The sequence below is a fragment of the Loxodonta africana genome, chromosome 8, assembly GCF_030014295.1.
Source record: "Loxodonta africana isolate mLoxAfr1 chromosome 8, mLoxAfr1.hap2, whole genome shotgun sequence".
NCBI lineage: Eukaryota > Metazoa > Chordata > Mammalia > Proboscidea > Elephantidae > Loxodonta > Loxodonta africana.
Window position 1 is genome coordinate 13,912,879 of NC_087349.1, and position 27,157 is coordinate 13,940,035.

The 27,157-nt window shown below is 46.3% G+C and overlaps 2 protein-coding genes across 2 annotated transcripts in view; one reads left to right on the forward strand and one right to left on the reverse strand.

Annotated features, from left to right (window-relative positions):
- SLC13A4 (solute carrier family 13 member 4) overlaps window positions 1-1,648 on the forward strand; it is a 47,432-nt gene extending 45,784 nt beyond the window's left edge. The window contains exon 16 of the mRNA XM_064289680.1: window positions 1,468-1,648. Coding sequence (XP_064145750.1) covers window positions 1,468-1,605 — 138 coding nt within the window. The 3' untranslated portion in view covers window positions 1,606-1,648. The remainder of the gene's footprint in view (window positions 1-1,467) is intronic.
- A 2,925-nt stretch (window positions 1,649-4,573) lies between these two features.
- On the reverse strand, window positions 4,574-24,334 carry STMP1 (short transmembrane mitochondrial protein 1). The gene is made up of 3 exons (XM_010599780.3): window positions 24,226-24,334; window positions 12,772-12,825; window positions 4,574-11,340 (listed from the first exon to the last, which is right to left on the reverse strand). Exons 1-3 carry the CDS (start codon window positions 24,238-24,240, stop codon window positions 11,266-11,268), a joined length of 144 nt encoding a protein of 47 aa, XP_010598082.1. The 5' UTR covers window positions 24,241-24,334; the 3' UTR covers window positions 4,574-11,265.
- Window positions 24,335-27,157: the final 2,823 nt, after the last annotated feature.

Sequence of the window (27,157 nt, forward strand, 5' to 3'; positions counted from 1 at the left end):
AAGGCTTGGGCCAGAAACCAGAAGAGAGAGGACAAGTCTAGTCATTTGCTTGGAACAACTTCCTGGCATCCTTTTTTCCCTTGCAGCGTTCCCGGTCTTGCCAGCCAGTGGGTTTGCTTTGGCTACAGGCCATGTGCCTGTGGCTCCTGGTAGAATGCCGCTGGGATTACTGTGCACAGTCCTCCATGGGGCCCTGGCTCTGCCCCGCATCGCCCCTCAAAGCCCCCTCAGCCTGAGTGCTAACACCACAGTAGGAATGGAAGGGACTGCTGAGGCGACATTGCCTGAGGTGGAGGAACCAAAGGTCCCCACCAGCTGCCACTCCTGTGCCACCTTCCTGCAGAGGGCCTAAGCTGTGGCAGCTGACCCGTGTCCCCAGGTGAAGCAAGGTGCACTACTCCCAGGAGATGTTCCTTGGAAAAAAAAAAAAAGCTAATAGTGGCCAAGGCTTCATACAGGATTTTTTTTTTTTTCAGTGACCATCTAGTCGACTCCGACTCATAGCGACCCCATGTGAGTCAGAGCAGAACTGTGCTCCACAGGGTTCTCAATGGTTGATACTTTCAGAAGTAGATCACTAAGCCTTTCGCTTAAAGCTGAATGTATTAACTGTTTGCACCACCCAGGGATCCTCATATAAGATGCTGTTGTTGTGTGCCATCAAGGTGATTCCGACTCATAGTGGCCCTATAGGACAGAGTAGAACCGCCCCATAGTATTTCCAAGGCTGTAATCCTTATGGGGAGCCTTGGTGGCACAGCAGTTAAGAGCTCAGGCTTCTAACCAAAAGGTCAGCAACTCAAATCCACCAGCTGCACTTTGGAAACCTTATGGGGCAGTTCTCCTCTGCCCTATACGGTCGCTATGAGTTGGAATCGATTTGATGGCAATGGGTTTGATTTTTTGTTTAATCTTTATGGAAGCAAACTGCCACATCTTTCTCCTGAGGAGCGGCTGATGGGTTCGATCCAACGGCCTTTCTGTTAGCAGCCAGGCACTTACCTGTTGTGCCACCAGAACTCCCTTCATATAAGATAGCAGCCCCTCCTAAAGTTCCCCAGTGTCCTAGCACATTGAAGGGTCTGAGAAGCTCCAGCTTAAAGAGACCTGTTTAATTTTGCTTAACACATTTCCCTACCACTTGCCTGCATAGCCCTTTTTGGGGAACCTTCACATTCCATAGATCAGGTATTCCCAGTAACAGACCTCTGGGCTTCCCCTTTATAGAGAATGCTGCAGGAAAGACACAGAGGTGAGTCCCACCCTGCTCCCCAGGCTCTGCCATCCTGTGCTCTGGCTGCACAGCCACACTAGAGCCCCCCAGACAGCGACGGGACAAACCAGGGCTGAGCGGGTGGGGCTGTGGGCAAGTCAGGGCCGAGGCTCAGGCTAGGCACACAGGGGTCACTCAGAGCCTGTGCTGCTGTCTGGTCAGAGTGACCAGGGTGTGCTGGTTTGTGTCCACAGGTGAAAGCTGGCCTGGGAGTCAATGTCATTGGCCTGGTGATAGTGATGGTGGCCATCAACACCTGGGGAGTTAGCCTCTTCCACCTGGACACTTTTCCAGCCTGGGCTAAGGTCAGTAATGTCACTGACCAGGCCTGACAGGAGCAGGCAGCCTTGCCCAGCCAAAGAGCTGCCAGCACCCAGCAGAACCTGAACCAACAGGAGCGTAACCCTGAGCCAGGTTTGAGGCCTCCCCAGCAGAAGACGCTGCCGTCTCCACCGTGAGTGGCAGGCAGGAAGCCTCCAGGAATTGGAATTCACACTGGGCCAGCAGTGTCTTCTTCCCCACCCCCTTCCTTACCACCACACCGCAGGAAAACCTACTCACCCCTTCTCACTCCTTCTGTCTCATCTCGCCAATGGATTCTCTCTGAGCACAGGGGGAGAAAGCCTTAGTCTTAGCTGCCCTCCAAGGCGAAGCCTCACAGACCAACAGGCCTCGCTGAAGCAAACCATGCATGTTGCTGTTGAGTCAATTCCGACTCATGGCCACCCTGTGTGTGTCAGAGTAGAACTGTTCCATAGAGTTTTCTTTGCTGTAGCAGATTGCCAGGATCTTTCTTCCATGGAGACGCTGAGTGGGTTCAAACCAACTTTTTTTGTTTAGTAGTCGAGCGCAAACCATTTGCGCCACCCAGGGACCCACTGGCCTCACTAGGTTCTGTTATTCTTAACACCTGTCTAGGAGTTGAAGGAGAAATCCAAATCACCCCACTTATGCAGAGACAGGGCAGCCAGTGACACCTCTTCTTTGGGGGTAACCTCACCCAGAACTTAAGACCTAACACCAGCTCCTTTCTCCTGTTGCTAGCCTCAGTTCCCACCACAAAAAGCCAATTCTTCTGAGATCTTGTGGCACTCAGTACTCTTTCACCATGACTTCGATCCCCTTTCAGCAGCTCTCTTCAATGGCGTCCCTGTACATGGTGGGATATTCCAGTAAAGAAATAATGTGCCCCTTTGGAAAGAGGCTGGTGGTGTTCTCTGTGTCAAAGGAAAAGGAAGTGGAGAAAGAAGACACACCGAGACAAGCGTCTCTTCTCTATCTCATCACTGGTCATTACCCACAATTAGCATTGCCCCGGTTAAATGCTAGCAGGGAGGAGCCCTGGTGGCACAGTGGTTAAGCAGCCAGCTGCTAACTGAAAGATCAGCAGTTTGAATCCACCAGCAGCTCCTTGGAAACCCTATGGGGCAGTTCTACTCTGTCCTAAAAGGTCACTATGAGTCGGCATCGAATGGATGGCAATGGGTTCGTTTTGTTGTTTTTTTAACTCTAATTAAGGCCACAGCAGTATTATTGATGTCGTGCTTTCATTCCTCTGGACATAATGAGTAGCCTGCTCCCAAAAAGACAAACTACTAGGTAGGTACGGAAAGGTCCAAAGAAGGCAGTAACTGCCTAACCCATCAATGAGTCCCTTGAGGGAAGGGGACACATCTACGACCCTTAAAGTCATCCCCCTGGCAACTTATACAATGCAGTAAACTGTAAGTGCTCAATAAGTGTACTCATGAGCAAATCACTCCAGAAATCAAGACCTCTTTCTTCCTCCTGAAGACCAAGCCATCTTCTCCAAAATCGATGCCCTTGCTACATGGCGGGGCACAGCGCCCATCCCCCCCGCCCCCCGCTTGCTGATTTCAACCATCAGTCACTTGCCAGATACATCTTATGAGAAAAGAAGTCCTCCATAGTTATTGCACTGTTTTAACTGATCTTAAGTTACTATTGCTAGCATGTGTGGTTTCCCACAATAATTTATCAATAAAATCACTCAGTTTATCAAGGGTCTATGAGTCGTATGTTCTTTTGTGCCATTCAAGACTTGCACATTCAGGGATAACCAGGGACTAGTACCACTTCTGCCCTTCAACGAAGAGGCCAAATGACATGGCCATCATGAAAGTGAAGACTTATGAGCCCCGATGAGAGACCAATATTCGGTACACGACAGCTGGGTTGATGGGGCCAGCATCTCTAGGGCCATTTTGCTTTAAAATGTTAGAAAGAGTCAGGGTGTTACCCTTATTGTCAGAGTTGTGGAATCATCAAGTTCCTGGTCCACAGTACACTACAGAACTTAGACCCTAAGCCCGACATCAGAGATGAAGACAAAGGTGCAGATAATCGATGTGATACTGGTAAGAAGAGAAAGAGAACAGCTTGCAATGACTGCACTATTCCGCTGAGAACCTGACTCGCCCCTAATGCAAAAGTGGTACAACTCCCACCCCACCTGCTGCCAGAGGCTCGAAGTCACCAGTGCCCTCGACTCTGATTTGGAAAGAGCATTCACTGGAGTCTGGTCTACTGACTGCTCAAAGAACAGCACTGCTCTTTCCAGAACCAGAGATTTAGGCCAAGCAAGATCGGGCCGATCTGAATAACAACTTCTTGTCATCTGAATGGCTCCACTCCTGGGTAGTAACCTCTAGCATGCTTTTTTTTAATTTAACTTTAGATGAAGGTTTACAGAACAAACTAGTTTCTCATCAGTTAGTACACTCATTGTAGTATGACATTGGTTAACAACCCCACATCAACACTCTCCCTTCTCAACCCTGGGTTCCCTATTACCAGCCGTCCTGCTCCCTCCTGCCTTCCAGTCCCTGCCCCAGGGCCGGTGTACCCCTTTAGACTTCTTTTGTTTCACGGGACTGTTCAATCTTTGGCTGAAGGGTGAACCTCAGGAGTGAACTCATTACTGAGCTGAAAAGGTGTCCGGAGGCCATATTCTCAGGGTCTCTCCAGTCTTGTCAGGCCAGCAAATCTGGTCTTTCTTCTTGAATTAGAATTTTGTTCTACATTTTTCTCCAGCTCTGTCTGAGACCTTCTATTGTGATCCCTGTCAGAGCAGTCAGTGGTGGTAGGCGGGCACCATCTAGTTGTACTGGACTCAGTTTGGTGAAGGCTGTGGTAGATGTGGTCCATTAGTCCTTTGGACTAATCTTTCCCTTGTGTCTTTAGTTTTCTTCATTCTTCCTTGTTCCTGAAGGGGTGGGACCAGTGGAGTATCCTAGATGGCCGCTCACAGGCTTTTAAGATCCCAGACATCTAACATGCTTTTTTTTTTTTTAATTTTATTTTATTGTTGTTGAGAATACACTCAGCCAAACGTACACCAACTCTGCAAAACATACACCAATTCAACAGTTTCTACACGTACAATTCAGTGACATTGAGTACATTCTTCAAGTTGTGTAACCATTCTCACCCTTCTTTTCTGAATTGTCCCTCCCCATTAACTTCACTGCCCCCTAAGGCTGCTGTCTAATCTTTCGAGTTGCTATTGTCAATTTGATCCCATAGAGATAGTTCTTAAAGAGCATAATGTTCAAGGCAGACTTTTTTTACTACTTAAGCTAAACTATTGTTTAGTTTTAAGGAGGCTTCAGGGGTATTTTTCGTTTAAGTTTTAAAGATTATCTCGGAATAGTTTCAGGGGTTCATCCAGCCTCCGTAGCTCCGGAAAGTCTGGATTGCATGAAAATTTGAAATTCTGTTCTACATCCCCCCCGTCTTTGATCATGATTCTTTTATGGAATCTTTGATCAAAATATTCAGTAACGGTACATGAGCACCATCCAGTTCTTCTGGTCTCATGGCAAAAACCAAAACCAAACCAAACCCAGTGCCGTCGAGTCAATTCCGACTCATAGCGACCCTATAGGACACAGTAGAACTGCCAAAGGACACAGTTATTCACAGAGGCAATTAGCTGCACATTCCATATGCTCCTCCTATTCCTGACTCTCCTTCCTCTGTAGTTCTAAGTGAATAGAGACCAACTGTCATGCCACAGATGGCTGCTCTCCATCTTTTAAGACCCCAAGCGCTACACAACAAACAAGGAGGCAGAACAGAAGCACTGAACACATTATTAGGCCAGTCGACGGGGGTGTTCTGTGAAACCATGACCCTAAAACTCCAAAGCAAAAAACCAAATCCCATGAGGTGCTTGGTTGTACATAAGCAGCCTCAGCAGCTTTTTTTTTTTTTTTTTGGTCATTGTTGTAAATGTATCTATCACACAACTTTACCAGTTGAACATTTTACAGATATACAGCTTATTGACAGCAATTACAACAATCAGCTTTACAACCCCACCCTTAATCAATAACCTCAAGCACTTAACAGTTATGTATCTCTTGTGAATATTTTATAATTTGATTTTTATCTTCTAATAGCACAGTGCTATACGACTGGAAGTGCTGTAAGTGATCATTGTACAATTCCCAAGAGACCAAGCAGAGTTCCATCTTATTCTGGAGTCAACATACATGTCAAATTTGCTTAGTCCCAGCTGCCTCTGACTCTGGCTTAAGTCACCCAGAAGAACATGGCATATAATCTTTTACATTAATGTGTACATGTCACGTGATCTTTTAATAAATAAAAATAGCTAGTTTTCCCTCCAACATTTAACTGCACACCAAACAGAGTTGGCTTTGCATTGAGGGACCACGTTGTTTGGGAAAGTCTCTCTAACACTAGAGTCTCTCTGTGTAGCAAAACGCCCAAGCCCCTAGAACACAAACGGACCCGAGACTGACCAGGCACCCAAGCAGCTCTCTAAGGATGCCATCACCAAGTGAGTGTGGGGCAAGCTGCCCGCACTGTCCATTCACATGGCACCTTTTCCCCCAATGCTGTACAGTTATACATGTGAGGATGATGCAACTCCCTGGTGCCTTTCATAAGGCCTTACACAGAGGCAGCGATTCACCAGGCTCCAGACCCCGCCTTGCACTGCCCCACCCTGTGACTTTCCACGCAGCTACGTGGCTCCGGTCTGCTGTGTCTCTTCCCCAGAGCCTGGCAACCCAGCCATGCCTCAGCCTGCAGGACTGGACAACTCAATACATTGCAACCAGATTTAGGAAAAGTTTAAATCTGAAAACCGGGAAGTCACAAACTCCCTATTAGGACCAGGCGGAGTCTCAAAATATTTTCCCTTCACCACCCTGTTCTTGCCCACTGGCAGGGCCCTACGAGTCAGTAGGGAAAAAAGAACTCCTTCATCTGCCTGTGGAATGGAAGACGGGAAGCTTAAAAAAGCCTCATTTGCTCCAGTACAGTCTACAGTGTTCCTTCAGCAGGAGTAACTCAGGAAAAGCATAAGACACGTGGGAGACCACAGCAGAAAGACAAACACCAGGCCAGTCTCCAGGGCATGAGCTGCTCATGGGACGCATGTACTAGGAACCCGCACATGCAGACCACCGGGGCATAATCATCGTCTCTACAGTCACACAAATGACAACTGGGAAAGCGAGTTCAGAAAGGGAAATAAAATCGTTCCTTTGACTCCGAAGTGGGTAACTTAACTGCACAAAACACCAACTCAGAAGAAAAGGCTAAAGAAGCCAATTGGTAACTTCAGCTCATAAAATACAGGCTTTTCTCTCTTTTACCAATTTTAAATCAACCGGTTTTTTCTCTCCCTTTTTCTTTTTTTGGGGGGGAGCGTTCATTTAAGGACAGCTTTTGAAGTTCAGTGTATTTATGTTCCCAGTGTCGATTCCAAAGTCTTCCTTTTTACCTCGGAGGAAACTTCAGAAGTAACTTGAGTAACCAACCTTCCTTTTATGGTCAGGTGTGGCAAAAAATTTTCTTACCTCCCATCAACAGGAGTTCGTTTAAATGTTTTTTAAAAGAAAAAAAGGGTATCTCTTGCAGGGCTCCTTCCCATCCCCCACTATTTGGGAGGCAACCCAAAACCAATTGCCATCGTCGATTCCAACTCACAGCGACCCTATAGGACAGGGTAGAACTGCCCCATGGAGTTCCCAAGGAGCGCCTGGCATATCTGAACCACCGACCTTTTGGTTAGCAGCCGTAGCCCTTAACCACTACGCCACCAGGGTTTCCTTGGGAGGCAAGGGCCCCCACAAAACGTCCAGGGAATGAGGCGCCACAGGAACCATGGTCACAGCCACCACCACCCCATGTCCCTGTCATCACAGACTCTCAGCCACACCCCACACCTATGACAGGCCTGGGTTCCTCAGAGCACCTTGCCTGAGAACTCCCAGCCCCTTCCTGCTGCAGGAGTGTTATGGATTGTGTACCCCCAAAAACATGTCTTGTAAATCCTAATCCCTATACCTATTGTTTGGGAACACTGGTGGCGTACTGGTTAAGAGCTATGGCTGCTAATCAAAAGGTCGGCGCTAACCAAAAGGTCGGCAGTTTGAATCCACCAGGCGTTCCTTGGAAACTTTATGCGGCAGTTCCACTTTGTCCTCTAGGGTCACTATGAGTCAGAAATAACTTGACAGCAAAGGGTTATACCTATGATTGGAGGAGTCCTGGTCGTTAAGGACTTGGCTGTAAACCTAAAGGTCAGCAGTTTGAACCCACCAGCCTCTCCTCAGGAGAAAGATGTGGCAGTCTCCTTCCCTAAATATTACAGCCTTGGAAATCCTATGGGGCAGTTCTACTCTGTCCTACAGGGGTCGCTATGAGTCAGCTCCAAATCAATGACAGTAGGTTTGGGTATACCTATAGTTATAATGGAGCCCTGGTGGTGCAGTGGTTAAGAGCTCAAGCTGCTAACTGAAAGGTCAACAGTTCAAATCCACCAGCTGCTCCTTGGAAACCCTATGGGGCAGTTCTACTCTGTCCTATAGGATCCCTATGGGTCGGGACTGGAGTCAACAGATATGGTTATAATGCCATCTAGGAATGAGATCTGTTATGTTAATGAGGCATTATTAGTGTAGGGTGTGTCTTGAATCAATCTCTTCTGAGATATAAAAGGAGCAGATTAAGCAAGCAGAGACGGGAAGAGAGATGCCAAGCCACATAAAGATCACTCAGAAGCTCAAGAGACAAGAGAGAAAGCCTTCCCCTAGAGCTGGCACCCTGAATAAATCTGGACTTCCAGCCTCCTAAACAGTGAGAAAGTAAATTTATCTGAAGCCGCCCATTTGTGGTATTTCTGTTATAGAGGCATTATGTAACTAAGACAAAGGACACAAACCTCAGAGAGGGTATCTCAATGGGGAACACTCGGTCAGCTCGTGTTCACTCCGTAGCACCATATGTGGGGAATGTGAACACGAGAACTGACTTTGGATGGCTCCTATTCCCTCCAACAGGGAAATGATTCTATCAGTGGGTTAGGTGTCACTCCTGAGGGAAGCCTCAAGTCCAAATGAGCTTCGTTCACAAGGTAAGACTATAAAGAGACCTAATCTAATACCTAAATGCCTTCATGCTCAAAGAAGCCACTCGGAGACCACACCCACATCCTAATGCTGCTACCATCGCTGATAACAAGGCAGCCTTTTTGGAAATAGCTTTCTGAGCTCAAAGCACTGCATTCTGAATACCCAAAAGGGTGGTAAGCCTTTACTCTTTGAGACTGTAGTTCGCTCTGCTAACAATTTTGTCATTTGCTATGGACTGAACTGTGTCCCCCCCAAAAATGTGTGTCAACTTGACCAGGCTATGATTCCCAGTATTATGTGACTGTCCACCATTTTGTCATCTGATGTGATTTTCCTATGTGTCATAAATCCTACCTCTATGATGCTAACGAGGCAGGACTCCATCTACAAGACAGATGACCAGGACCTCCCCCAGGGCTGACAGAGAGAAAGCCTTCCCCTGAGCTGGCACCCTGAATTTGGACATCTAGCTTCCTAAACTGTGAGAGAATAAATGTCTCTGTTAAAGCCATCCACTGTGGTATTTCTGTTATAGCAGCACGAGATGACCAAAACATCATTTAGGATCAAATTTTGTGAGCCAGGTGGTATAAGGCCCACACTGTAATTTTCCTCACAACAAAATGTGACCACAGAACAATGAAGTTTGCATGGTTCATAAACTGGTTCCAAAAGCAGTTGCAGAAATACGAACATATCCTGGCTGAAAGCAGCACGTGTGGCCTGACATCCGCTATTTACCGGACAACGTATAAAGCAGCACATAACGTTAACATACGTTATTTCTCATGAACGCCCTGTGAGGTAGGTATGATGTCTGCAGCTTACAGAGCAAGTGAGCTGACTGCCCACAACTGCTCTGCCAGGGAGCAGCCAAACCAGAGTCTGACCCTCGGTTTTCTCCCATGAAGACGACCTGGACAGGGATAAAGCTGCTCTCCCTGCATGAGATCTGGCAGAGAGATCATCAGAAAGGAAGCAGTCAGTGTATTTTATAATCACATGCAGTACCTGCGACACCACTGTTTTCCAGCTTGCTGATTCTGTTAAAATAAAATGTCTCCAGAAAAGTCATTATCAGTGAAGGTGTTCAACAAGCCCCCTGAAACAAAACACCCAACGAGATGAGGCACTGGCTATACTTGTGCAAACTGCACTTCTAGGACTTTATCCTGTAGATACACAGCCTGCCAAGACATTGGTGCAATGACAGGTTCAAGGTTATCACAGTAATAGCAAAACACAGGAAACTGCCAAATTTCATCAGATTATTATTTAAATTATGGTATAGCCATTCCATTGAACTTTATGTAGTAAAAAAAGATGATCTCTGTTCCTTATGTAACAACACGGACTGAACGCCATTTAAAAAAAGGCGGCAGGGACAGACATCAGTGTATGGTTGTCGTCACTTGTGTAAAAATACCCAAGCACACACACGTGCATCTGTTTAGGCATCGAATCTTTCTAGAAAGTACGGGAAACTGGTAACAGCGACTGCCTCTGAGGAGAGAAACGAGAAGCTGAGGACAGGGGTGGGACAGGCCCTTTTCACTAAATCACTTTTCTATCTTGACGCCTGGAAAGTTACCTATTCAAACATTTTTTTAAGTTTATTTAAAGAAAATACAGACTGATTATATATTTGACAAATCGCAAGGGTCATTTCTGACTGCTGAAAAAACACAAACTGCAGAGAGAAGCAGAACAACCTTCCTTCTGGAGGTGTTCATTTATCATACATTTGGGCCATGTTTTCCTTATGAGTTTCTCTCTAAAGTTATCGTGGAAATACATTATTTTTTTTAAATGTGAAAGGGCTCGAAATTTCCTTTACAGATAACTTCTGATTTACCCATCAAGTCACGTCAAACACACTTGTAATCCCACACAATGAGCGCTATTCTTCTGAGGCACAAGAGCTAGAATACATACATCGGCAGGAAACACGCACACTGCAGACTAGGAAATCTACTGAGGACGACCACGCTTTACAGATTTTTAATTCCCCAGTTCCTAACCACGTTCTCAGAATACAGTTACTCAGTTAGTAAATGGTAAATTGACTGGTTAAATGAGCAAATATGGAGCTGCCCAACCACGGTATAAAATAAGTGGGTAATTCATTAGAAAGCAGCTTCCAGATATTAATTTTAATTACTGTGAAACATCATTTATTACCAAAGGGTTACCAAGCACCTATTATAACTGTGTAACTGTGAAATTAGCATTTTTTGTATCTGATCAGCTATGCAAAGCTCAAGTTTTCTTTCGAAAAAGGTAGTAGAAATTCCAAAGAACAAAGAGGAGACTACTAATTGAAGGTCATATTTACTAATCTAGCACCATAATCCAGTCTTAGGACCTCCCAAACAGCTGGGAGGAGGTTGGGGAGAAGTGAAGATGTGGGGAAGGTATGGGGGGCTCTTAACTGATGGCCCCATTTTTGCTCTAAGGCAGCTCAGGGTCTATCAAAGAAGAACCTCACGAGGCTGTGATGAGAACAGGAGCCTTTGGTTCGAACGTGAGGCGGCCTTCAAGGACGGTCTGATTAGTGTATCCACGGGCAGCGGAGTCACCTCATGAGCTAGGCGGCTTCTTCTTGGCCTCCAAGTCCTTCTTAATTTCTTCAAATTTTTTGGCCAGGTTTGGTATCTTTAAAAAGAAAAAAGATTATGATAATTTCACATCTACCTAACACAGGTAGTCCCCAGCTTACGACGGGGATTCCATTCCTACAACTCCAACATAAGTTGGTTCTCATGTAAGTCAAATACCTCTTTTTTTTGTTTTGTTTTCATTATCATTGTCTTTATTACCAGCATCTTTATAAATCCAATCTTTATCTTTCAGCATCAGTGACCTAACAACGAAGTCAGAGTTGTAAAAGCTGTCAGGAGTGTATGCAGTTCAACTGTCGTATGTCGCCAGAGCTGAACGTTGCCCACCTTTCTATCTGTCGCACACCCTATGCTGATACCGCCAGTCTTCATCGTAGACCAGGCCACAGCCTGCTATGCGGCAACGTTTTGATGAGTAAACCCTAACAATGAACATCTGCAAGTGAACATCTGAGAACATCAACAAATTATGTGCCACAACACCATACGCGATACCTACTGCTAACGATAAGACGTACAAAAAACCCAACTGTCTTAAGCGCAGTTCATCGGAACTCGAATATGTCATAAATTGAGGATTACACATTCTTCTATTTATCTTCCTCCAAAGATAAATGGGCTTACGAGTTTTCCTTTGAAAGTGACCTGCCACACAGTGGTATCTGTCAGCCTTGTAACGGCATCACAAGGACATTGGCGGCTCTCAGTATGCTTCCTCCCTGGAAGTGCAGACCTGACTTCTGTGTTTATGTTCCCACTTACCCCCAGTCCAAGTCGAAACTGTACATCTAAACAGTAAGTGTGATATAAGTTAATAAAGCCCTGCCTAGAAAACCATCTGACTCAAGTGAAGCTGACAAAGGGAATCCCCTTTGGCACAGTAAAGCTCTCCCACCAAACAAATCCTAAATTAGTGTTTCTCACTTCCTTGTCCCTTTGAACACGCACCCACTTCCAGTATCCCTGTTCTTGGGCAGTGCCTCACCGGGTTTAACTTCCCGTCTCTAAAGTGAGGATAACACAGCCCCCACTTCACAAGCCTCTGTCCTCCCTCACCGTGCTGTGCTATCCAGGTCCACAGACAAGGTTCTCTGTGGTCACGGCTGCTGGCTCAGCGGGCTACAATGATCACCCAGCTCATTCTTAAATTCTCATTCAGTACGTGATTTTCCACATAACTTTAAGAACCTGCACACATTACTATTACTCTGGGCTAAAAGACCCAGCTTAGGAGCAGCCTAAGACCATCTAAACTGGTGGGAATTTGCCCTCTTGTGGTGATATGGAGAACTGATGCTTCTGTGGAGACTCATGTTTTTAAACGATACGAAACCTTCCTACAAACTTCAGGACTTCTCCCTCAGACCCACAGACTTTCTTTACGTTCAAAGGCATACCTCAACAAAGACAAGTCAGCATAACACAGTTACACGGGACCAAGGAAGACCTGGATATGGCCACTTACCTCATAGTTCTGAGCCAGATACATTCCAACGATGTTGCCCAAAGTAAATCCAAGCTGAAAGAATAGAAAAGGAAGGAGTTACCCTGGAGACAGAGTTCTGTGCCCGTCTCATCCCAAACCAAACTACATGGACAGCATTCTTATCATGAGCTCAGAGCAGTTCAAGGATTTTGGTGTCCAGTCTAGGGCTCTACAAAAGGTGAGGGTCATTTTCCTTCTATAAAAAAGTATAGAAGTACTTCCCCCCAAAAGGTCACTGAAGAGCAGTAAACCAAAAGTATGAATGGTGGCAATGACAAATCTACCCTAGAATGTCCTCTCACAAGCCCTGTAATACTTGACTGTAAGTTCTAGATACCCAAGCCAAAGTGCCGAGTTTTGTTATTGAAAGCTGCAAGTTGCTTTCTATCTCTTTCTGGTTATAGGATGATGCAGGTATTGTTATTCCTCTCTACAGCAAAGTACTCAATTAAATCACAGGGTCTTAGAAAATGATGGACTTCTACAGTTCAATCTCTTCATATTTCAAGACAGGAACCTGAGGCCCTGGATGGTGAAGTGACCTGTCCAGGGTCATTCACAAGAGGGAGCCCAGGACAGCCTAAATTAGACACACGCTCAAGAGCTAAAACACAGGATGACAGAAAGAGAGAGGGAGCTGCACCCCCCACTGACAGGCCACGGCTATGCCCCCGCCATGTGTCGGGTATCCTGGGAGGGGCACTCAAGACCTTCAGGGAACATGGCCCTACCATGGTGACAAGAGAGACAGGCATGACTGTCAGAGATGGATAAATGTTTGCCCCATCAGGTGGCTCTTTTCCTGAGCAAAACCTGGCTCATGAAATTGTAAAGCACTTCCTACGGAGCGTAACGCCCAAGTTCCTTACACTTCGAGTTGGAAGGCTGACCTATTTAACTCCCTGTTGTTCTCCCAGTGATTTAAGAACCTCCAACTGGAGGCCTAACTTCATAAACTGAAACCACCATCAGATGTTTTCTCATCATTCCGCTTAGTCAGTGTTGCTCCTTCTCACACAGAGTACAGGGTTCGGATAACGCAGCACAGGGTGGCGCCCGGAGCACCAGCCCAGCTAGCTGTGGCCCAGCCTCACCTTCCAGATGGAAAAGCCCATGGGGATGGAACACAGTGGTCCTTACTAAGCTCACCAAGCTTCCCACCAAACCATAATTTGGGCTGCTTTATTGCTGGTAATTAAGAAATATAAAAGGGACTACCTAGTCTCTAATCAAAGACCATTTTCTCATCAATTGATGAATCAAACACATCTTGCAAAGTGATATTTTAGCAAGAGGCAGAATGATTTTTTTAACTCCTGTGGGTTGAAACCAGGTAGACAGACCAGTTTTTCCAAACCTAGAAAGAGTATTATATTTGCTCTAAGAAAAAGAGAAAACTAGCTAAGAATATTAGCTCCAACACCAAGCAGAAAGAACATGGGATTGGAAAAATTTCAAGAAAAATCAACTAGAGTTCTTGTTCTCCCACTATCTAGCTGTGTGTCTTTAGGCAAGACACTTAATCTCTCTGGAGCTTTGCTAAGTTGAGTTCCCTGATTTATAAAGCATTACAGTAACAATGTTCCCAGTTCCTACTTCTTATTCTTACCTTGTGTCTCAAAATAAATGTGGCATAGCTCCGAAAAAAGGAATTAAATACCAATTCATACTACAACATGGATAAACCTTGAAAACATTACACTAAGTGAAAGAAGCCAGTCACAAAAGGCCTCATTTGATTCCACTTGTATGAAATGTCCAGAAAAGGCAAATCCACAGAGACAGAAAATAGGTCAGTGACCGCCCAGGGCTGGGGGGAGAGGGGAATAAGGAGTGAATGCTAATGGATAGGGGGTATCTTTTGGGAAGCCACGAAAATGTTCTAAAACGAGACAGTGATGATGGTTCCACTGCTCTATGAACGTGTGAAAAACCACTGAACTGTCCATTTTAAATGGATGAATTCTGTGGTATGTGAATTAGACCTCAATAAAGCTGTTATAAAGAAATCAGTAAGGTGGTAAAATGTCAGCCCTGTGGGATAAAACCGTGGAAATCAAAGATCGCCTCAAAGATTTCCTGACTGAACAAATGTTTGAAAAGAATGGAAATGTTGGAAGTGGGAAGTGATGGCAGGCAGATAAATGGCTGGCTTTGTGCAGATTTCCACAGAAAACGCCAACTACTGTTCACGCTGTCGGCTGACTTTTTTTAGGCATGGATACATGTAAGCAGGATATGTACAACATTTTATCTATTAATACGAAAAACCTCTAAGCCTTGAAAAAATAAAAAGAAAGCCAACGCCAAAGCACCCTGACTCCTCTGACAATTACCTCAAACTCCTCCCTCCCCCAATCAAAAAGTTATGTATGCAGATCTGCCAAGAAAGCAACAGGCTTTGTTTTGTTTTTTAAGCTACAATTTTTATCTGGGGATGGCTCCTGGCAGTAACCCAAAGTGAACACCGCCTGAGAAGTCTGAAATATGACTCACTGAACTCCATTTTCCCAAACTACACACCCAAACCCAAGTTATGACACAGACTCTGAGCCATTTTATATTTACTGTCAAGAGTTGAATAAATCTAAAAATAACCTCATTTTATTTACCAAGTATAGCTGTACTAGCATTGAAAATGACGCCTAAAAATGATTTCTGGTCTGAGGTGAGAAAGGCTATATGCCAACAGGAAAGCCCAAAGCACATGTTATCTACCAGGAATAAAAGCTAAACTTCTACTTACCAGTTTTAGTGCCTGCTAGAGAAGCAGTCAGAAGATCTCTCCATTCCAAGAGAACAGGAAAAAAATTTCACCTTCTTTCATGCCTTTCTTAGTCTTTCTTAGTCCCTGAGTGGTGCAAACTATTACCACGCTTGGCTGTTAACCCAGAGGTTGGAAGCCTGAGTCCAGCCAGAGCCGCCTCAGAAGAAAGGCCTGGCAATCGACTTCTGAAAAATCAGCCACTGAAAACCCCGTGAAGCCCAGCTGCACTCGGACACACAAGGAGCTGCTATGAGTTGGGACAGAGAAGATGGCAATTCGTTTCAGTCTTTAAACACTTAAAGGCCTGGTTTGGAGAACATCATCAAATGTATTTAGTAAGTCCTTCAAGCAATAATGAAATCCACACTCGTAAGTGGAAAAAGGGCATGGCCTGAGCGTCTGACCGCCTCATCTAACTTCACAAGGAAGGAGGAGATTCATTAACCGCATCAACGGCCCAAGGCTGACTGCTGTGAGCTGGGGGTCAGACATACCTCCACCCTCCAACCCTTCTACCAGTTCTGACACAGCTGTCCCTCCCATGGTACTCTCCACTTCTCTGCTGGGTTCGATAATTCGTTGCAATGGCCACACAGAGCCCACAGACCATACTCACAGTTATGGGGTTTATTAGGGAAATAACAGGTTACAATTCAGGATCAGGAATGACTCAGGATACAGTTCTTTGATCAGGACAGCCTCTTCTCAGCTGTGCATGCAGGCAGGCCTCTCTCTGGCGCTCCACCTGGCCTCTGCCCTGCTTGGGCAAGTGTTACACAAGTGTTACAAAGCTCTTCAGCTCATCAGTAAGTGCCCGGAGGCACACCACTCCACTAGGAAACCTCCTGCCCAAAGGCACTCAGCTTTCTCATTCCATGGGTCAGCACACCCACTGTAACCACCTTTCTCCGTGGGTCCGGTAGCCCAATGTGGTGTCTCACGCCAGTCTCCTGGTTCTGCTGCCACAGTTTCTCTGCCACCACTTTTTGCCATATTGCGCCATCTCTGGTGTTACAGCTCCCTCTCTCTGTCTTCTGGGTCTAGCAGGGACCCTGGATCCAAAGGACATTCTCTGCTCCCGTTTCTTCTTCTTGGACGTAGTGAGGTCCCCTTTTTCCACCTCTGGAATCACTCATTTTAAGCCTAGCATGATGACAAAACTGACCAATCCCCTCGTTAGGGTTCCATACACATTATTTGCATAATCCCTCCCCCATAAGGGAGCCATGTATTCTATCTGTATTATTAGCAAGCTGTCCAATCCCCTTGGTGGGCCACAAGCACCTTATTTGCATAGTCCCACTTAATCTTTTGGTGGGACTTACAAGACCCTGGCTAGAAAGGCCATAAAAAAGCAATCTATTATACGACCGTACATTAATAAGAAAACCTGCTCAGGATACAATGCACACCCCTGTACTACCACCACAGAGAGGGACATTTTTAAGAGGTAAGCTAGGGTTTATATTCAGTAATCTTCCTTAGAGAATAAAGCGGGGGGGCTGTTAATTCTTTAATTGAGCCAGTAAATTGAATAGGGACATTCATGAAAAACCCAGTAGCATTCTGGAAAAGGTACATCAATCAGGTTGAACTGGCTGCCTGTTCTCAAAGAGTCACGTTCAAATATTCAACTTATGACTCTCTGGGAGTAGCGATCAGGCAAAAGGAAAATATCTAATTTAAATAAATGAAATCAGCCGCAAAGTACTAAGAACCTAGTAAGCCCTCGGAAATAAGCCATGTGCTTGGGACGTGTAAGTATAAGGTATGGTGCTTCTTCCCAGGGAGTTTATTATCTATTCTAGAAAGTCAAGACTGAAATACACAAAGGTGCCATGAGTATAATACAACACGTCACCAAGTGACAGTTTAAACAGGCCAGATAATTTAGGGACTAATGAAATTCATATTAGCATGCTGAAGGAGAAAAATCAGATGACCATCAGATGAGGAAATAGCAAGGTAAAACTCAAAATAAGCTAAAAGTAAAAGGAAATTTCCTTAATTTGTTAGAAAATATTATAAACATCAAACTAAAACTTGAGAAGCATTTCCATTAAAAGGCAGAAACAAATCTACATCCACTCTCACTGCTTCTACTTAGCACTGCCCTGGAAGTTGTAGTTTACAAAATTAAAGAAAAAGAAAAACGAGAATAAAAACCGGAAAAGAACACAATCTGGTCATTTACTGGAGATACAACTACCTTCGCGGTATGGCCTTCACTGATTCACTCCCCAGTGTACCTAGAGACCAACCACTGGGGCTCAGAGATAGGCGGGATACAAAATCAGCACACGAAAATTACTAGCATTTCTGTACATCGGCAACAATGAATCGGAAAATGTAGTTTTAAAAAAGATGCCACTCACAATGGCAACAAAAACTAAAACGTCGCTAGAAATAAATATAACAATGTACAAGGCTCTTCCCGAAGATGATGGTTCCTGCTAACGTGAAGACGCACTAGTGTAAAGACTTACGACAGGGGTTTAAGTCATGAGGAAGGCCTCCTGGGAGAAAAAACAAAGGGCCATGAAGAGCAGCTGGGAGGCAAAAGGGAAGATAAAGGGAAAGTGTGGGGGAAAGTATGAACGCAGGATGGCCCACGGGTTGGTCTGGATCAGTAAGATTAGCTTAGCCAGTCTAAAACGGAGGGTGTATACCAAAGGCCAGTGGAAAGGAAAACTGGACCAGACTAGCGAACCGTGAAAAGCAGGTCGAAGTGGCTGAGGTGTGATGAGGAAGGGCAGTTTCTGTGAGCACAAGAAGAAGGCAATTAAGGATGTTTAAACTGGCAGGTGCAAGAGGGAATGACAGGGCCAAGGGCAAAAAGGGAGACGTGTGTAGAACCAGAGGCAACAGTCCTGCTCTCATGTGGCTGATCAGACCACATCTGGAAGGCCACGTTTAAAAAGGATTCAGAAACTAGAATATTCAGGGAAGTGTAAGCAGCATAACTTGAAATCACAAAGAATGGGTGGAATAAGTTGAGATGTTTAGCCTAAAGAGAATATGGGTGGAGGGGTAAAGAAGGTGCCAAGACAAAGCTCTTCAAATACCTAAAGGGCTGCAAGGTGATTAGAACTGCTCTTTAACACCAAGGGGTAGAATGAGGTAAGGGGACACTGAGGACACAGTGACCTGTTGTAAATGGAGGTGACCAAACATAAACTGGGTGCCCCCTTAGTTGTGCAGACTTAAGCATCAGCATGTTAGCTGGACTACAGGACCTATAATAACCCTTCCAACTCAAATCCGACACTTTATACCAGCTGGTGACGCAGTGGTTAAGCACTCGGCTGCTAACTAAAAGGTCGGCAATTCCAACCCACCAGCCACTCCTCGACAGAAAGTTGTGGCAGTCTGCTTCCATAAAGATTACTGCCATGGAAGCCCTATGGGGCAGTTCTACTCTGTCCTATAGGGTTGCTATGAGTTGGAATCGACTTGACGGCAGTGGGTTTTGAGGCTAGTGTGGCTGGTCCAAGGGCAGCATGAAAAAGATCTGCTTATGAAGTTGGCAGTGGGAACACAAAGATAAAGTTTTCGTAAGGGGACTATGAAGACCTGGTGGCTTACAGCAATAGCTAACATCTACTGAGTGTGCTTCGATGTGCCAGCTACCACTCTCACTCTTTTTCATGAATTAACTCACGCTCTTCATAACCTATAGGGTCGCTATGAGTTGGAATCGGCTTGATGGCAATGGGTTTGGGTTTTTTCTTTTTTCTTCATAACCTTAAGACAGGAACTACTATTGCCCAATTTATGTCAGCAAAACTAAGGCACAGAGCAGTTAAGTAACTTGTCACATGGCAGGTAGATACGTGTGGCAGGCACACAGCAAGTAAATGATACAGAAAATGATGGAGAAATGAATCATTGATTACATCAACATTTTAAATTTGAGAGACTCGGGGCAGGGGGACAAAGAAAGAAGTTAGGTGGAGTCAGGGAAAGAGGTGGTGGGTTCCGACATGCAGGGTGTGAGACACACGGATGTGCAGTAAGCAGAGGGTGGGGACCCGGAACTCAGAGAAAAGGACTAAACCTTGTTCTGGAAGCTGTATCAGCAGAGATAAAAGACAGCGGTATGACAACAGTGGGTGTAGAGAGAGGAGTGGAGGGTCTAGAGCCTCAGAAACACCCAGTAACCAAAAGAAGGAAAAGAAACCGGTAAGAGGAGGAGTGATTAGATAGGACAGTTTCCCAACTGGTACACCAAGATACAGACCCCCAGAGCAGGCCGGCACCCAGAGCCAGTCACCTTTGGTCTGTGTAGGTTCTTTCTTAAAAATAGTTCTTTCTGTGTTATAGTGTAAAAGAATGGTACAAAATACTGAAATACAGGATTAAAGAGGAGGCTGTTAGAGTATCAAACGCTGCAGACTTCAAGAGGTAAGAAGGAAAAAGAGAAGTACCAATTACAACAGGCGGCAGTGCTTGCATACCTATGAGACTTCCGTTCAATGGCTTCCCAAGCTTCCTTAAAATGACTGGAGCTAAACTATGCTGCAACTAAGGACTCTACTGTGGTTGAAGGCAGAAGACAGAGGCAGCAGGATCACAGGAAAACATCTTCAAGACATGGGTGAAGGGTGAAGGCTTTAATCCAAGAGGAAAGACCCATGAAAGGAAACTATAAGCAGCACAATCAAGTTCAGTGGTTTTCAAACAGTGTTTGCAGAAGGAATGACAACTGCACCTTACCAAAAAATCAAATCCACTGCTGTCGAGTCGATTCCACTCACAGCGATCCTATAGGACAGAGCAGAACTGCCCCACAGGGTTTCCAAGGCTGTAATCTTTACAGGAGGCTGCCACATCTTTCTCCCACAGAGCGGCTAGTGGGTTCGAACCAACAACCTTTTGGTTAGTAGCCGAGTGCTTAACCACTGCACTACCAGGGCTCCTTAGAGAACACCTCAGAGTGTTTTAAAATGTGTGATGACAGTGCACATGCTAATGGCTGACTGGTTCATCACTGCCAAGCCTTTTCCCATCATCCACCCTTCTGGGGGTAAGCTAATCCCCTTGTCTGAGAAGAAACTAAATCTGAGTTCAAATGACATCTTGCAAAAGAGAAACCCCACCATATCTGAGTCCTTATTAAATACCACTGTTTTAAGTACTTTGATGTGTTACCTCATTTTTAACCCTCAGAACAAGACCATGAGATAGGTAGCTTCGCATTTTCAGGTGTGGAAACTGAAGCATGCTGGTGTTGTTAGGTACTGTCAGGTTGGTTTCGACTCTTAGCGACCCTGTGCACAACAGAATGAAACACTGCCCAGTCCTGCACCATTCTGACAATTGCTGCTATGCTTAAGCCCGCTGTTGCAGCCAGCCACTGTGTCAATCCATCTCGTTGAGAGTCTTCCTCTTTTTGGCTGACCCTCTACTTTACCAAGCATGATGTCCTTCTCCAGAGACTGACCCCTCCTGACAACATGTCCAAAGTATGTAAAATGCAGTCTCGCAGTCCTTGCTTCTAAAGAGCACTCAGGTCGTACCTCTTCCAAGCCAGGTTGGTTCCTTCTTTTGGCAGTCCATGGTACATTCAAGATTCTTCTCCAACAAATCACAACTCAAAGGCTTCAGTTCTGTCTTCCTTATTCATCATCCAGCTTTCTCATGCATCTGAGGCAACTGAAAACACCACGGCTTAGGACAGGCACACCTTAGTCTTCAAGGTGACAGCTTTGCTTTTCAACACTTTGAAGAGGTCTTTGCAGATTTGCCCAGTGCAGTGCGTCTTTTGATTTCCTGACTGCTGCTTCCAAGGGTGTTGATTGTAGATCCAAGTAAAATGAAATTCTTGACAACTTCAATCTTTTCTCCGTTTATCATGATGCTGCTTATTGGTCCAGTTGTGAGGATTTTTGTTTTCTTTATGTTGCGGTATAATCCATACTGAAGGCTGCGGTCTTTGATCTTCACCAGTAAGTACTTACAAGTTCTCTTCCCTTTCAGCAAGCAAGGCTGTGTCACCTGCATAACACAGGTTGTTAATGAGTCTTCCTCCAAGCCTGATGCGCTGTTCTTCACACCGTCCAGCTTCTCAGCATGCAGGCTGAATAGGTATGGTGAAAGGATACAACCGTGAGGTACACCATTCCTGACTTTAAACCAGGCAGTATCCCCTTGTTCTGTTCGAATGACTTCCTCTTGATCTACGTACAGGCTCCTCATGAGCACAATTAAGTGTTCTGGAATTGCCATTCTTTGCAATGTTATCCATAATTTGTTATTATTAACACAGCTGAATGCCTTGCATAGTCATTAAACACAGGTAAACATCCTTCTGGTATTCTCTGCTTTCAGCCAGGATCCATCTGACTTCAACAATGATATCCCTGGTTCCACGTCCTCTTCTGGATCTGGCAGTTCTCTGTCGATATACTGCTGCAGCCGCCCTTGAATGATCTTCAACAAAATTTTACTGAAGCACCACCCACTGCCACTGCTATCAAGTCAATTCCGACTCATAGTGACCCTATAGGACAGAGTAGAACAGCCCCGTAGAGTTTCCAAAGAGCACCTGGCGGATTCAAACTGCCAGCCTTTTGGTTAGCAGCCATATCACTTAACCACTACACCACCAGGGTTTCCTACTGAAGCACAGAGAACTTGAATAACCTGCTGGAGCTCCCACAGTTGGAAAACAACTGAGTTCAAACCCAGAAGTCCGATTCTGGGGTCCGACCTCTTAAGCACTAGAGCATGATGGCTGGTCACAGGTTAAAAACTAGAGGAAAACTTCAGGCTGGTCTACCTCACTCCCACTGCTTTCTAGATGAAATGACTGAAAGCAAAGAGGAAGACTTGCCCAAGTTCATGCAGTAAGTAAACCACCTGACAGATGGGGAATTGACATGAAAAGCACTGCTACCCCACTTCCTTCAACAAAAGCAGCGAGGAGGTGGGAGGACAGGCAGCGTGAGGGCATCAGTGCTCCAAGGCACTTCTAACCTAGGAATTTAATGACTGGCTTCAACAGCTAACCTGAAATGCTGACAATTCTGAAATCAGTCACATCCAAGGAGTTTATTGTAAACAGCAAAAGTTTATTCCCAAACCAAATAAACTCACTCTGGAAAAGCACTTCAAAGTTAGCTGTAATTGAATCAATGGCCTCCCAGCTGATCAATGAGTTACAGTTGTATCATCTTACACTCTGGGGCTGATACTGTTTTTAACCTGAATGTGAGACAGAATCCACTGAACAGCACTGAATGAATGGCACTGCGAGTTTGGCTCTCTCCTACGAGTAAATGACAGTAATTGCAGGTAGTCCCCGACTTACAACATATTCGAGTTCTGACAAACTACACTTACAACCATCAGGTCTTTTTTTTTTTTTTATTATATCTATCTTATCATTAGTAATGTGTACTACACGCAACATTGCAGTATGTAATCTGCTGATGTTATCATTCTCAGATGTTCACTCACAGATGTTCCATGTTATGATTCATAAACATACTGATAATAAAAAAAAATAATAATGAAAAATTTAAAAAATTATTTGACTTACATCAGAACTGACTTACAATGGAGTTGTGGGAACAGAACCCCATCATAAGTCGGGGACTACCTGTATTTCTGTTAACTTCTAAACTAACACCTAGTTAGGACACTGGAGAAACTTCCAGGAGCAGAGGTATAGCCCTGTTGTGGTTGAGAAGTTTATATAAAAGCAATTGCCATCGAGTTGACCGCAACTAACAGCGACCCTATAGGACAGAGTAGAACTGCCCCACAGGGTTTCCAAGCAGCAGCTGGTGGATTAGAAATGGTGACCTTTTGGTTAGCAGCCAAGCTCTTAACCACCGTACCACCAGGGCTTCAGCTTATACAAAGGAACCCTTTTTTGGCCCAGAGATTTAAAACTCAACTACCACCTTCCAATAGGACAAGGGGGCACTTTTTCTTCCAGATTTCCACTGACCACCTGGAAGATACTCAAACATCTGCCTCTTCATAGAATCAGAGATTGAAACCATGAAGTTGTAAACACGCAAAAACTTGGTAGAAAGGCTTTCACTTGAAGTTTGATCAGCCAACTTTCCTGAAACCTTCTGCAGGCAATCTTTGAAATACATTGAGTTTCGCCAGAAAAACAGTTTTTAACTAAAATAAGGAGCCATGAGAAACAATGTGCTTACTCATGGTAACACTCGCTGGCCCCAAAAGCAGCGTTCTGGAAAACCCCACCAGTGTCAAACCCCTTCCAGCAGGTAGCCAGCCATCCTCGAAGCTCGGGAGCTATTAAGGGGCCTGCCGAGGCCCTCCAAGCCCGCACCTCTGAGCCCGCGTCTCCGAGCCCAGCGAGGCGGCTTACTAACTTCAGGTGTATTCCTGCCCTTCCCCCCACTCCGCTCCCCAAAACGCCGACCGACAGGCCCCCAAGTCAGAGCTGGGCGTGTCTGTCCGCGGCCGAGGGCAGACGGGAGCGACCACCGGCAGTCGCGGGGGACCGCAGAGGCTCCAGCCCGACTTCCGCCGCGCCAGAAACAAAGCCCACAGCCCGCCCCGCTAGGGACGAGCCGGCGCGGCGCCGCGAGGGCTGGGGCGGCCCGAGACAACCTGGGCTCGCGCCCCCTAGACTGCGGGCGCTGGGCCGAGCCCCCGCCCCGCTCCTCCGCCGCTCCACTCACCAGGAACTGGAGCATGGTGTCGGCGGGGACGGCGAGGAAGCACGAACAGCGACCACGGCTCCGACGGCCGCTCGGAGCCTGCCTCCCCAGCGCGAGGGGCGGAACCCGCGGTCGGCTTCCGGGTCACGCCCCGCCCCGTTCCGCCGGGCCAGCCACACCTCGCCCAGCCCCGCGCCCCCGGACTGTCCGGCCCCGCCCTCTCCGTCAGGCCCCGCCCCTCCCAGCCAGGCCCCGCCCCATCAGGCCTCGCCCCGCTCCACCGGACTGTCAGGCCCCGCCCCGCCCGGAAACAGGCTGGCGCCGCTTAGCGCCCTCTATCATCACCCTGGAGGCCAGCGGGGTGCAGGTCCCAGCTAGTGCGCAACTCCGGAGCCCCAGCCCCAGGACCCGGCTCCTGCACACCTGGGCCGGGGCCCAGCGATCTGTATTGGACCAGCAGCTCTCCCTGAACTGGGGGGCAAATGAGTCGCACAGCAGAATTACTGTGGAGCGGGTGCGATGTGCTCTTTCCAGGACCACCCAGGATCTCTGGGGAGGAAAGGGCTGTGTTGTTGAAGGGCCCACGGGGTGCTCGGGAGCCAGCGCTGAGGGCCGAGGGGAGAGGTTAGGTGCCCCGAGTCCAGTTCCTGACTGCCTGGCACCAACACTGGCCTTGCACATGGTCCTCGGCCTCCGGAATTCGGCCTCCTCCTCTGTAAGCAAGGCAACACCAGCCCCGGATGGACTATAATGAGATTGAGAGATGGTGCGAGGTCTCGTAAAGGGCGCCCCGTGTCCGGTGTGGACAGTGAGCAGGGGAGGCGGCCTGGGTCCCCTCGCCACCCGAAGCCGGCTTTCAATCCCTCCACAGGCCCCTCAGCACGTACACCTTCAGCAAGACCACCTTTCTCCTCACCCCCACCTTCTGAGCTCACGCTTACCTGCCGTGTGAAGTAGAGCTCTGGCTGGTTCCAAGTAATTAGAACCAAATCATGGGAATTAAACCACATGGGAATTTATTATGGTACTCGGTGGGAAAAGGAGAGCTCTCAGGCAGTTTTCTCTCCATTTCTGCTTTTCTCCCTGCTTCTGCTTCACTGTCCCTCTCCCCCTCCTGTCCGGTTTGCTGTCCAGGATATGGCTACCTAGCTTACCTGACCCTACGCTTTAAACCTTTCAACCAATAAGGAGACTGGATCGCTCTTTCCTTACCAATTTCAGATACCTGGGAAAGGACGGCTGATTGGTTAAGTTGGAGTCAGAGGTCCCCCAGTCAACTATAAGCAGAAGGGGCAAGGTCTCTTTGAACTTGACTTGGTGTAGACCAGTGTTCCTCAGATTTTAATGTGCACTCGAATCCCCTGGGGGTCTTGTGACATTGCAGAATCTGACTCAGTAGGGCTGGGGTTAGAACTGACGTTCATCATGTCTAACAAGCTCCCAGGTGCTGCTGCCGCTGGTGGTCTGTGAGCTACCTGAGGGCAGGGACCACACCTACCTGGTTCTCGGATCCATCTCCAGTGCCAAGCAAGTGCCTGGCACATTCCGAGTGCAATATCTGTTCGATGAAATTCCTTGCATAGAACCTTCCCCCTCCTTACAGATAAAGCCATAAATGGAACCTGGCTTTTCCCGGAAGGTCTTCCAAACACTCTTTTCCATACCCCCAAATAACCACAAGGTGGGGAGAAGAAACAGAAGTCTTTTGCTCTCCACTGCTACCTTCAAATTATGACTTGAATATCCTCATATAAAAACACCTTCCTTTCAGCCCCAGGCTTTCACAACCTCAGGGACTTCAAAGGCCATATACATGTATTTTCCAGAACTCCCTATCTCCAGTGCCCCTAGTCTTCACACACTTGAGCAGTCCACTGCCATGTTCACAGCCCAGGATTTGGCATCTCCTGGGACTGCTGCCCCATGAGGTATTACACTCTAAAACCGTATTTCCTCTCCCACCTGCTCTCTGATCTGACCAGAGCCAGATCTCTAGTCTTGAAGGTGTTCCACATTGTCACAGCTGTGAGCACCCTTCTGGTTTCCTTCCTTTTCCATCTTGTCTAAACCCCAAGAGAACAGCAGTTCAAACAAGACCTCGCTATTAGCCTCAACTCTCCTGTCCACCTTAACCAACCCAGCCTTTTCCAGTCCCCAACCAGCAACTGTGAGCATCAAACACAGAAAAGAAGAATCGCACAACAGAAGATGCTGATTTACTAGGTTCATTGGTATTTTCCCACCTGGAAAAAAAATAATGTTGAGTTCCTACCTACACTTTACACAAATACATTCAGATCAATAACAACTTATAAAAAACAAACCAAGGAGAAAATATATATTAAAATTATTAGGGAAAAAAGGAGAAAAGTATTTTGTAATCCAGTTATTGATTCATTCCCATTCCCCTAGGACTTCTTTTTATCAGCAGGCTGCTTTCCAGCTAACCACCACCCATCTGTCAGTTTGTCATATTATGGAAGCTTGCATATCGCTGTGATGCTAGAAGCTATGCCACTGGTATTTCAAATACCAACGGGGTCACCCATGGTGGGCGGGTTTCAGCAGAGCTTCCTAAGACAGACTAGGAAGACACACAGGGCAATCTACCCAATGAAAATCCTATGGATCACAGCAGAGCATTGTCATTTGCTCTGGACATGTCATCAGGAGGGATTAGTCACTGGACAAGGACATCATGTAAAGCAGAGCACCATCGAGGGCGAGGGAGACGCTTGGTGAGATGGATTGGCATGGTAGCTGCCAGGATGGACTTAAACATGGTGGCAATCATGACAATGATGCAGGACTGGGCAACATTTTGTTCTCTTGTACCTAAGGTCACAATAAGTCAGAGTCAACTCGACAGCAGCTACCTCTCTCTCTGTCTTATAGCTAAAGACTAATAATTATAAGCAATGGACAGCAAAATATAACAATGACAAAGTCTTTT

Bases quoted from the DNA above. Each gene is read 5' to 3' on its own strand.
- STMP1 (XM_010599780.3), bottom strand. The intron at 11,341-12,771 runs GTAAGTGGCCAT...TTCTTTTTAAAG, and splicing joins ATCTGGCTCAGAACTATGAG to ATACCAAACCTGGCCAAAAA.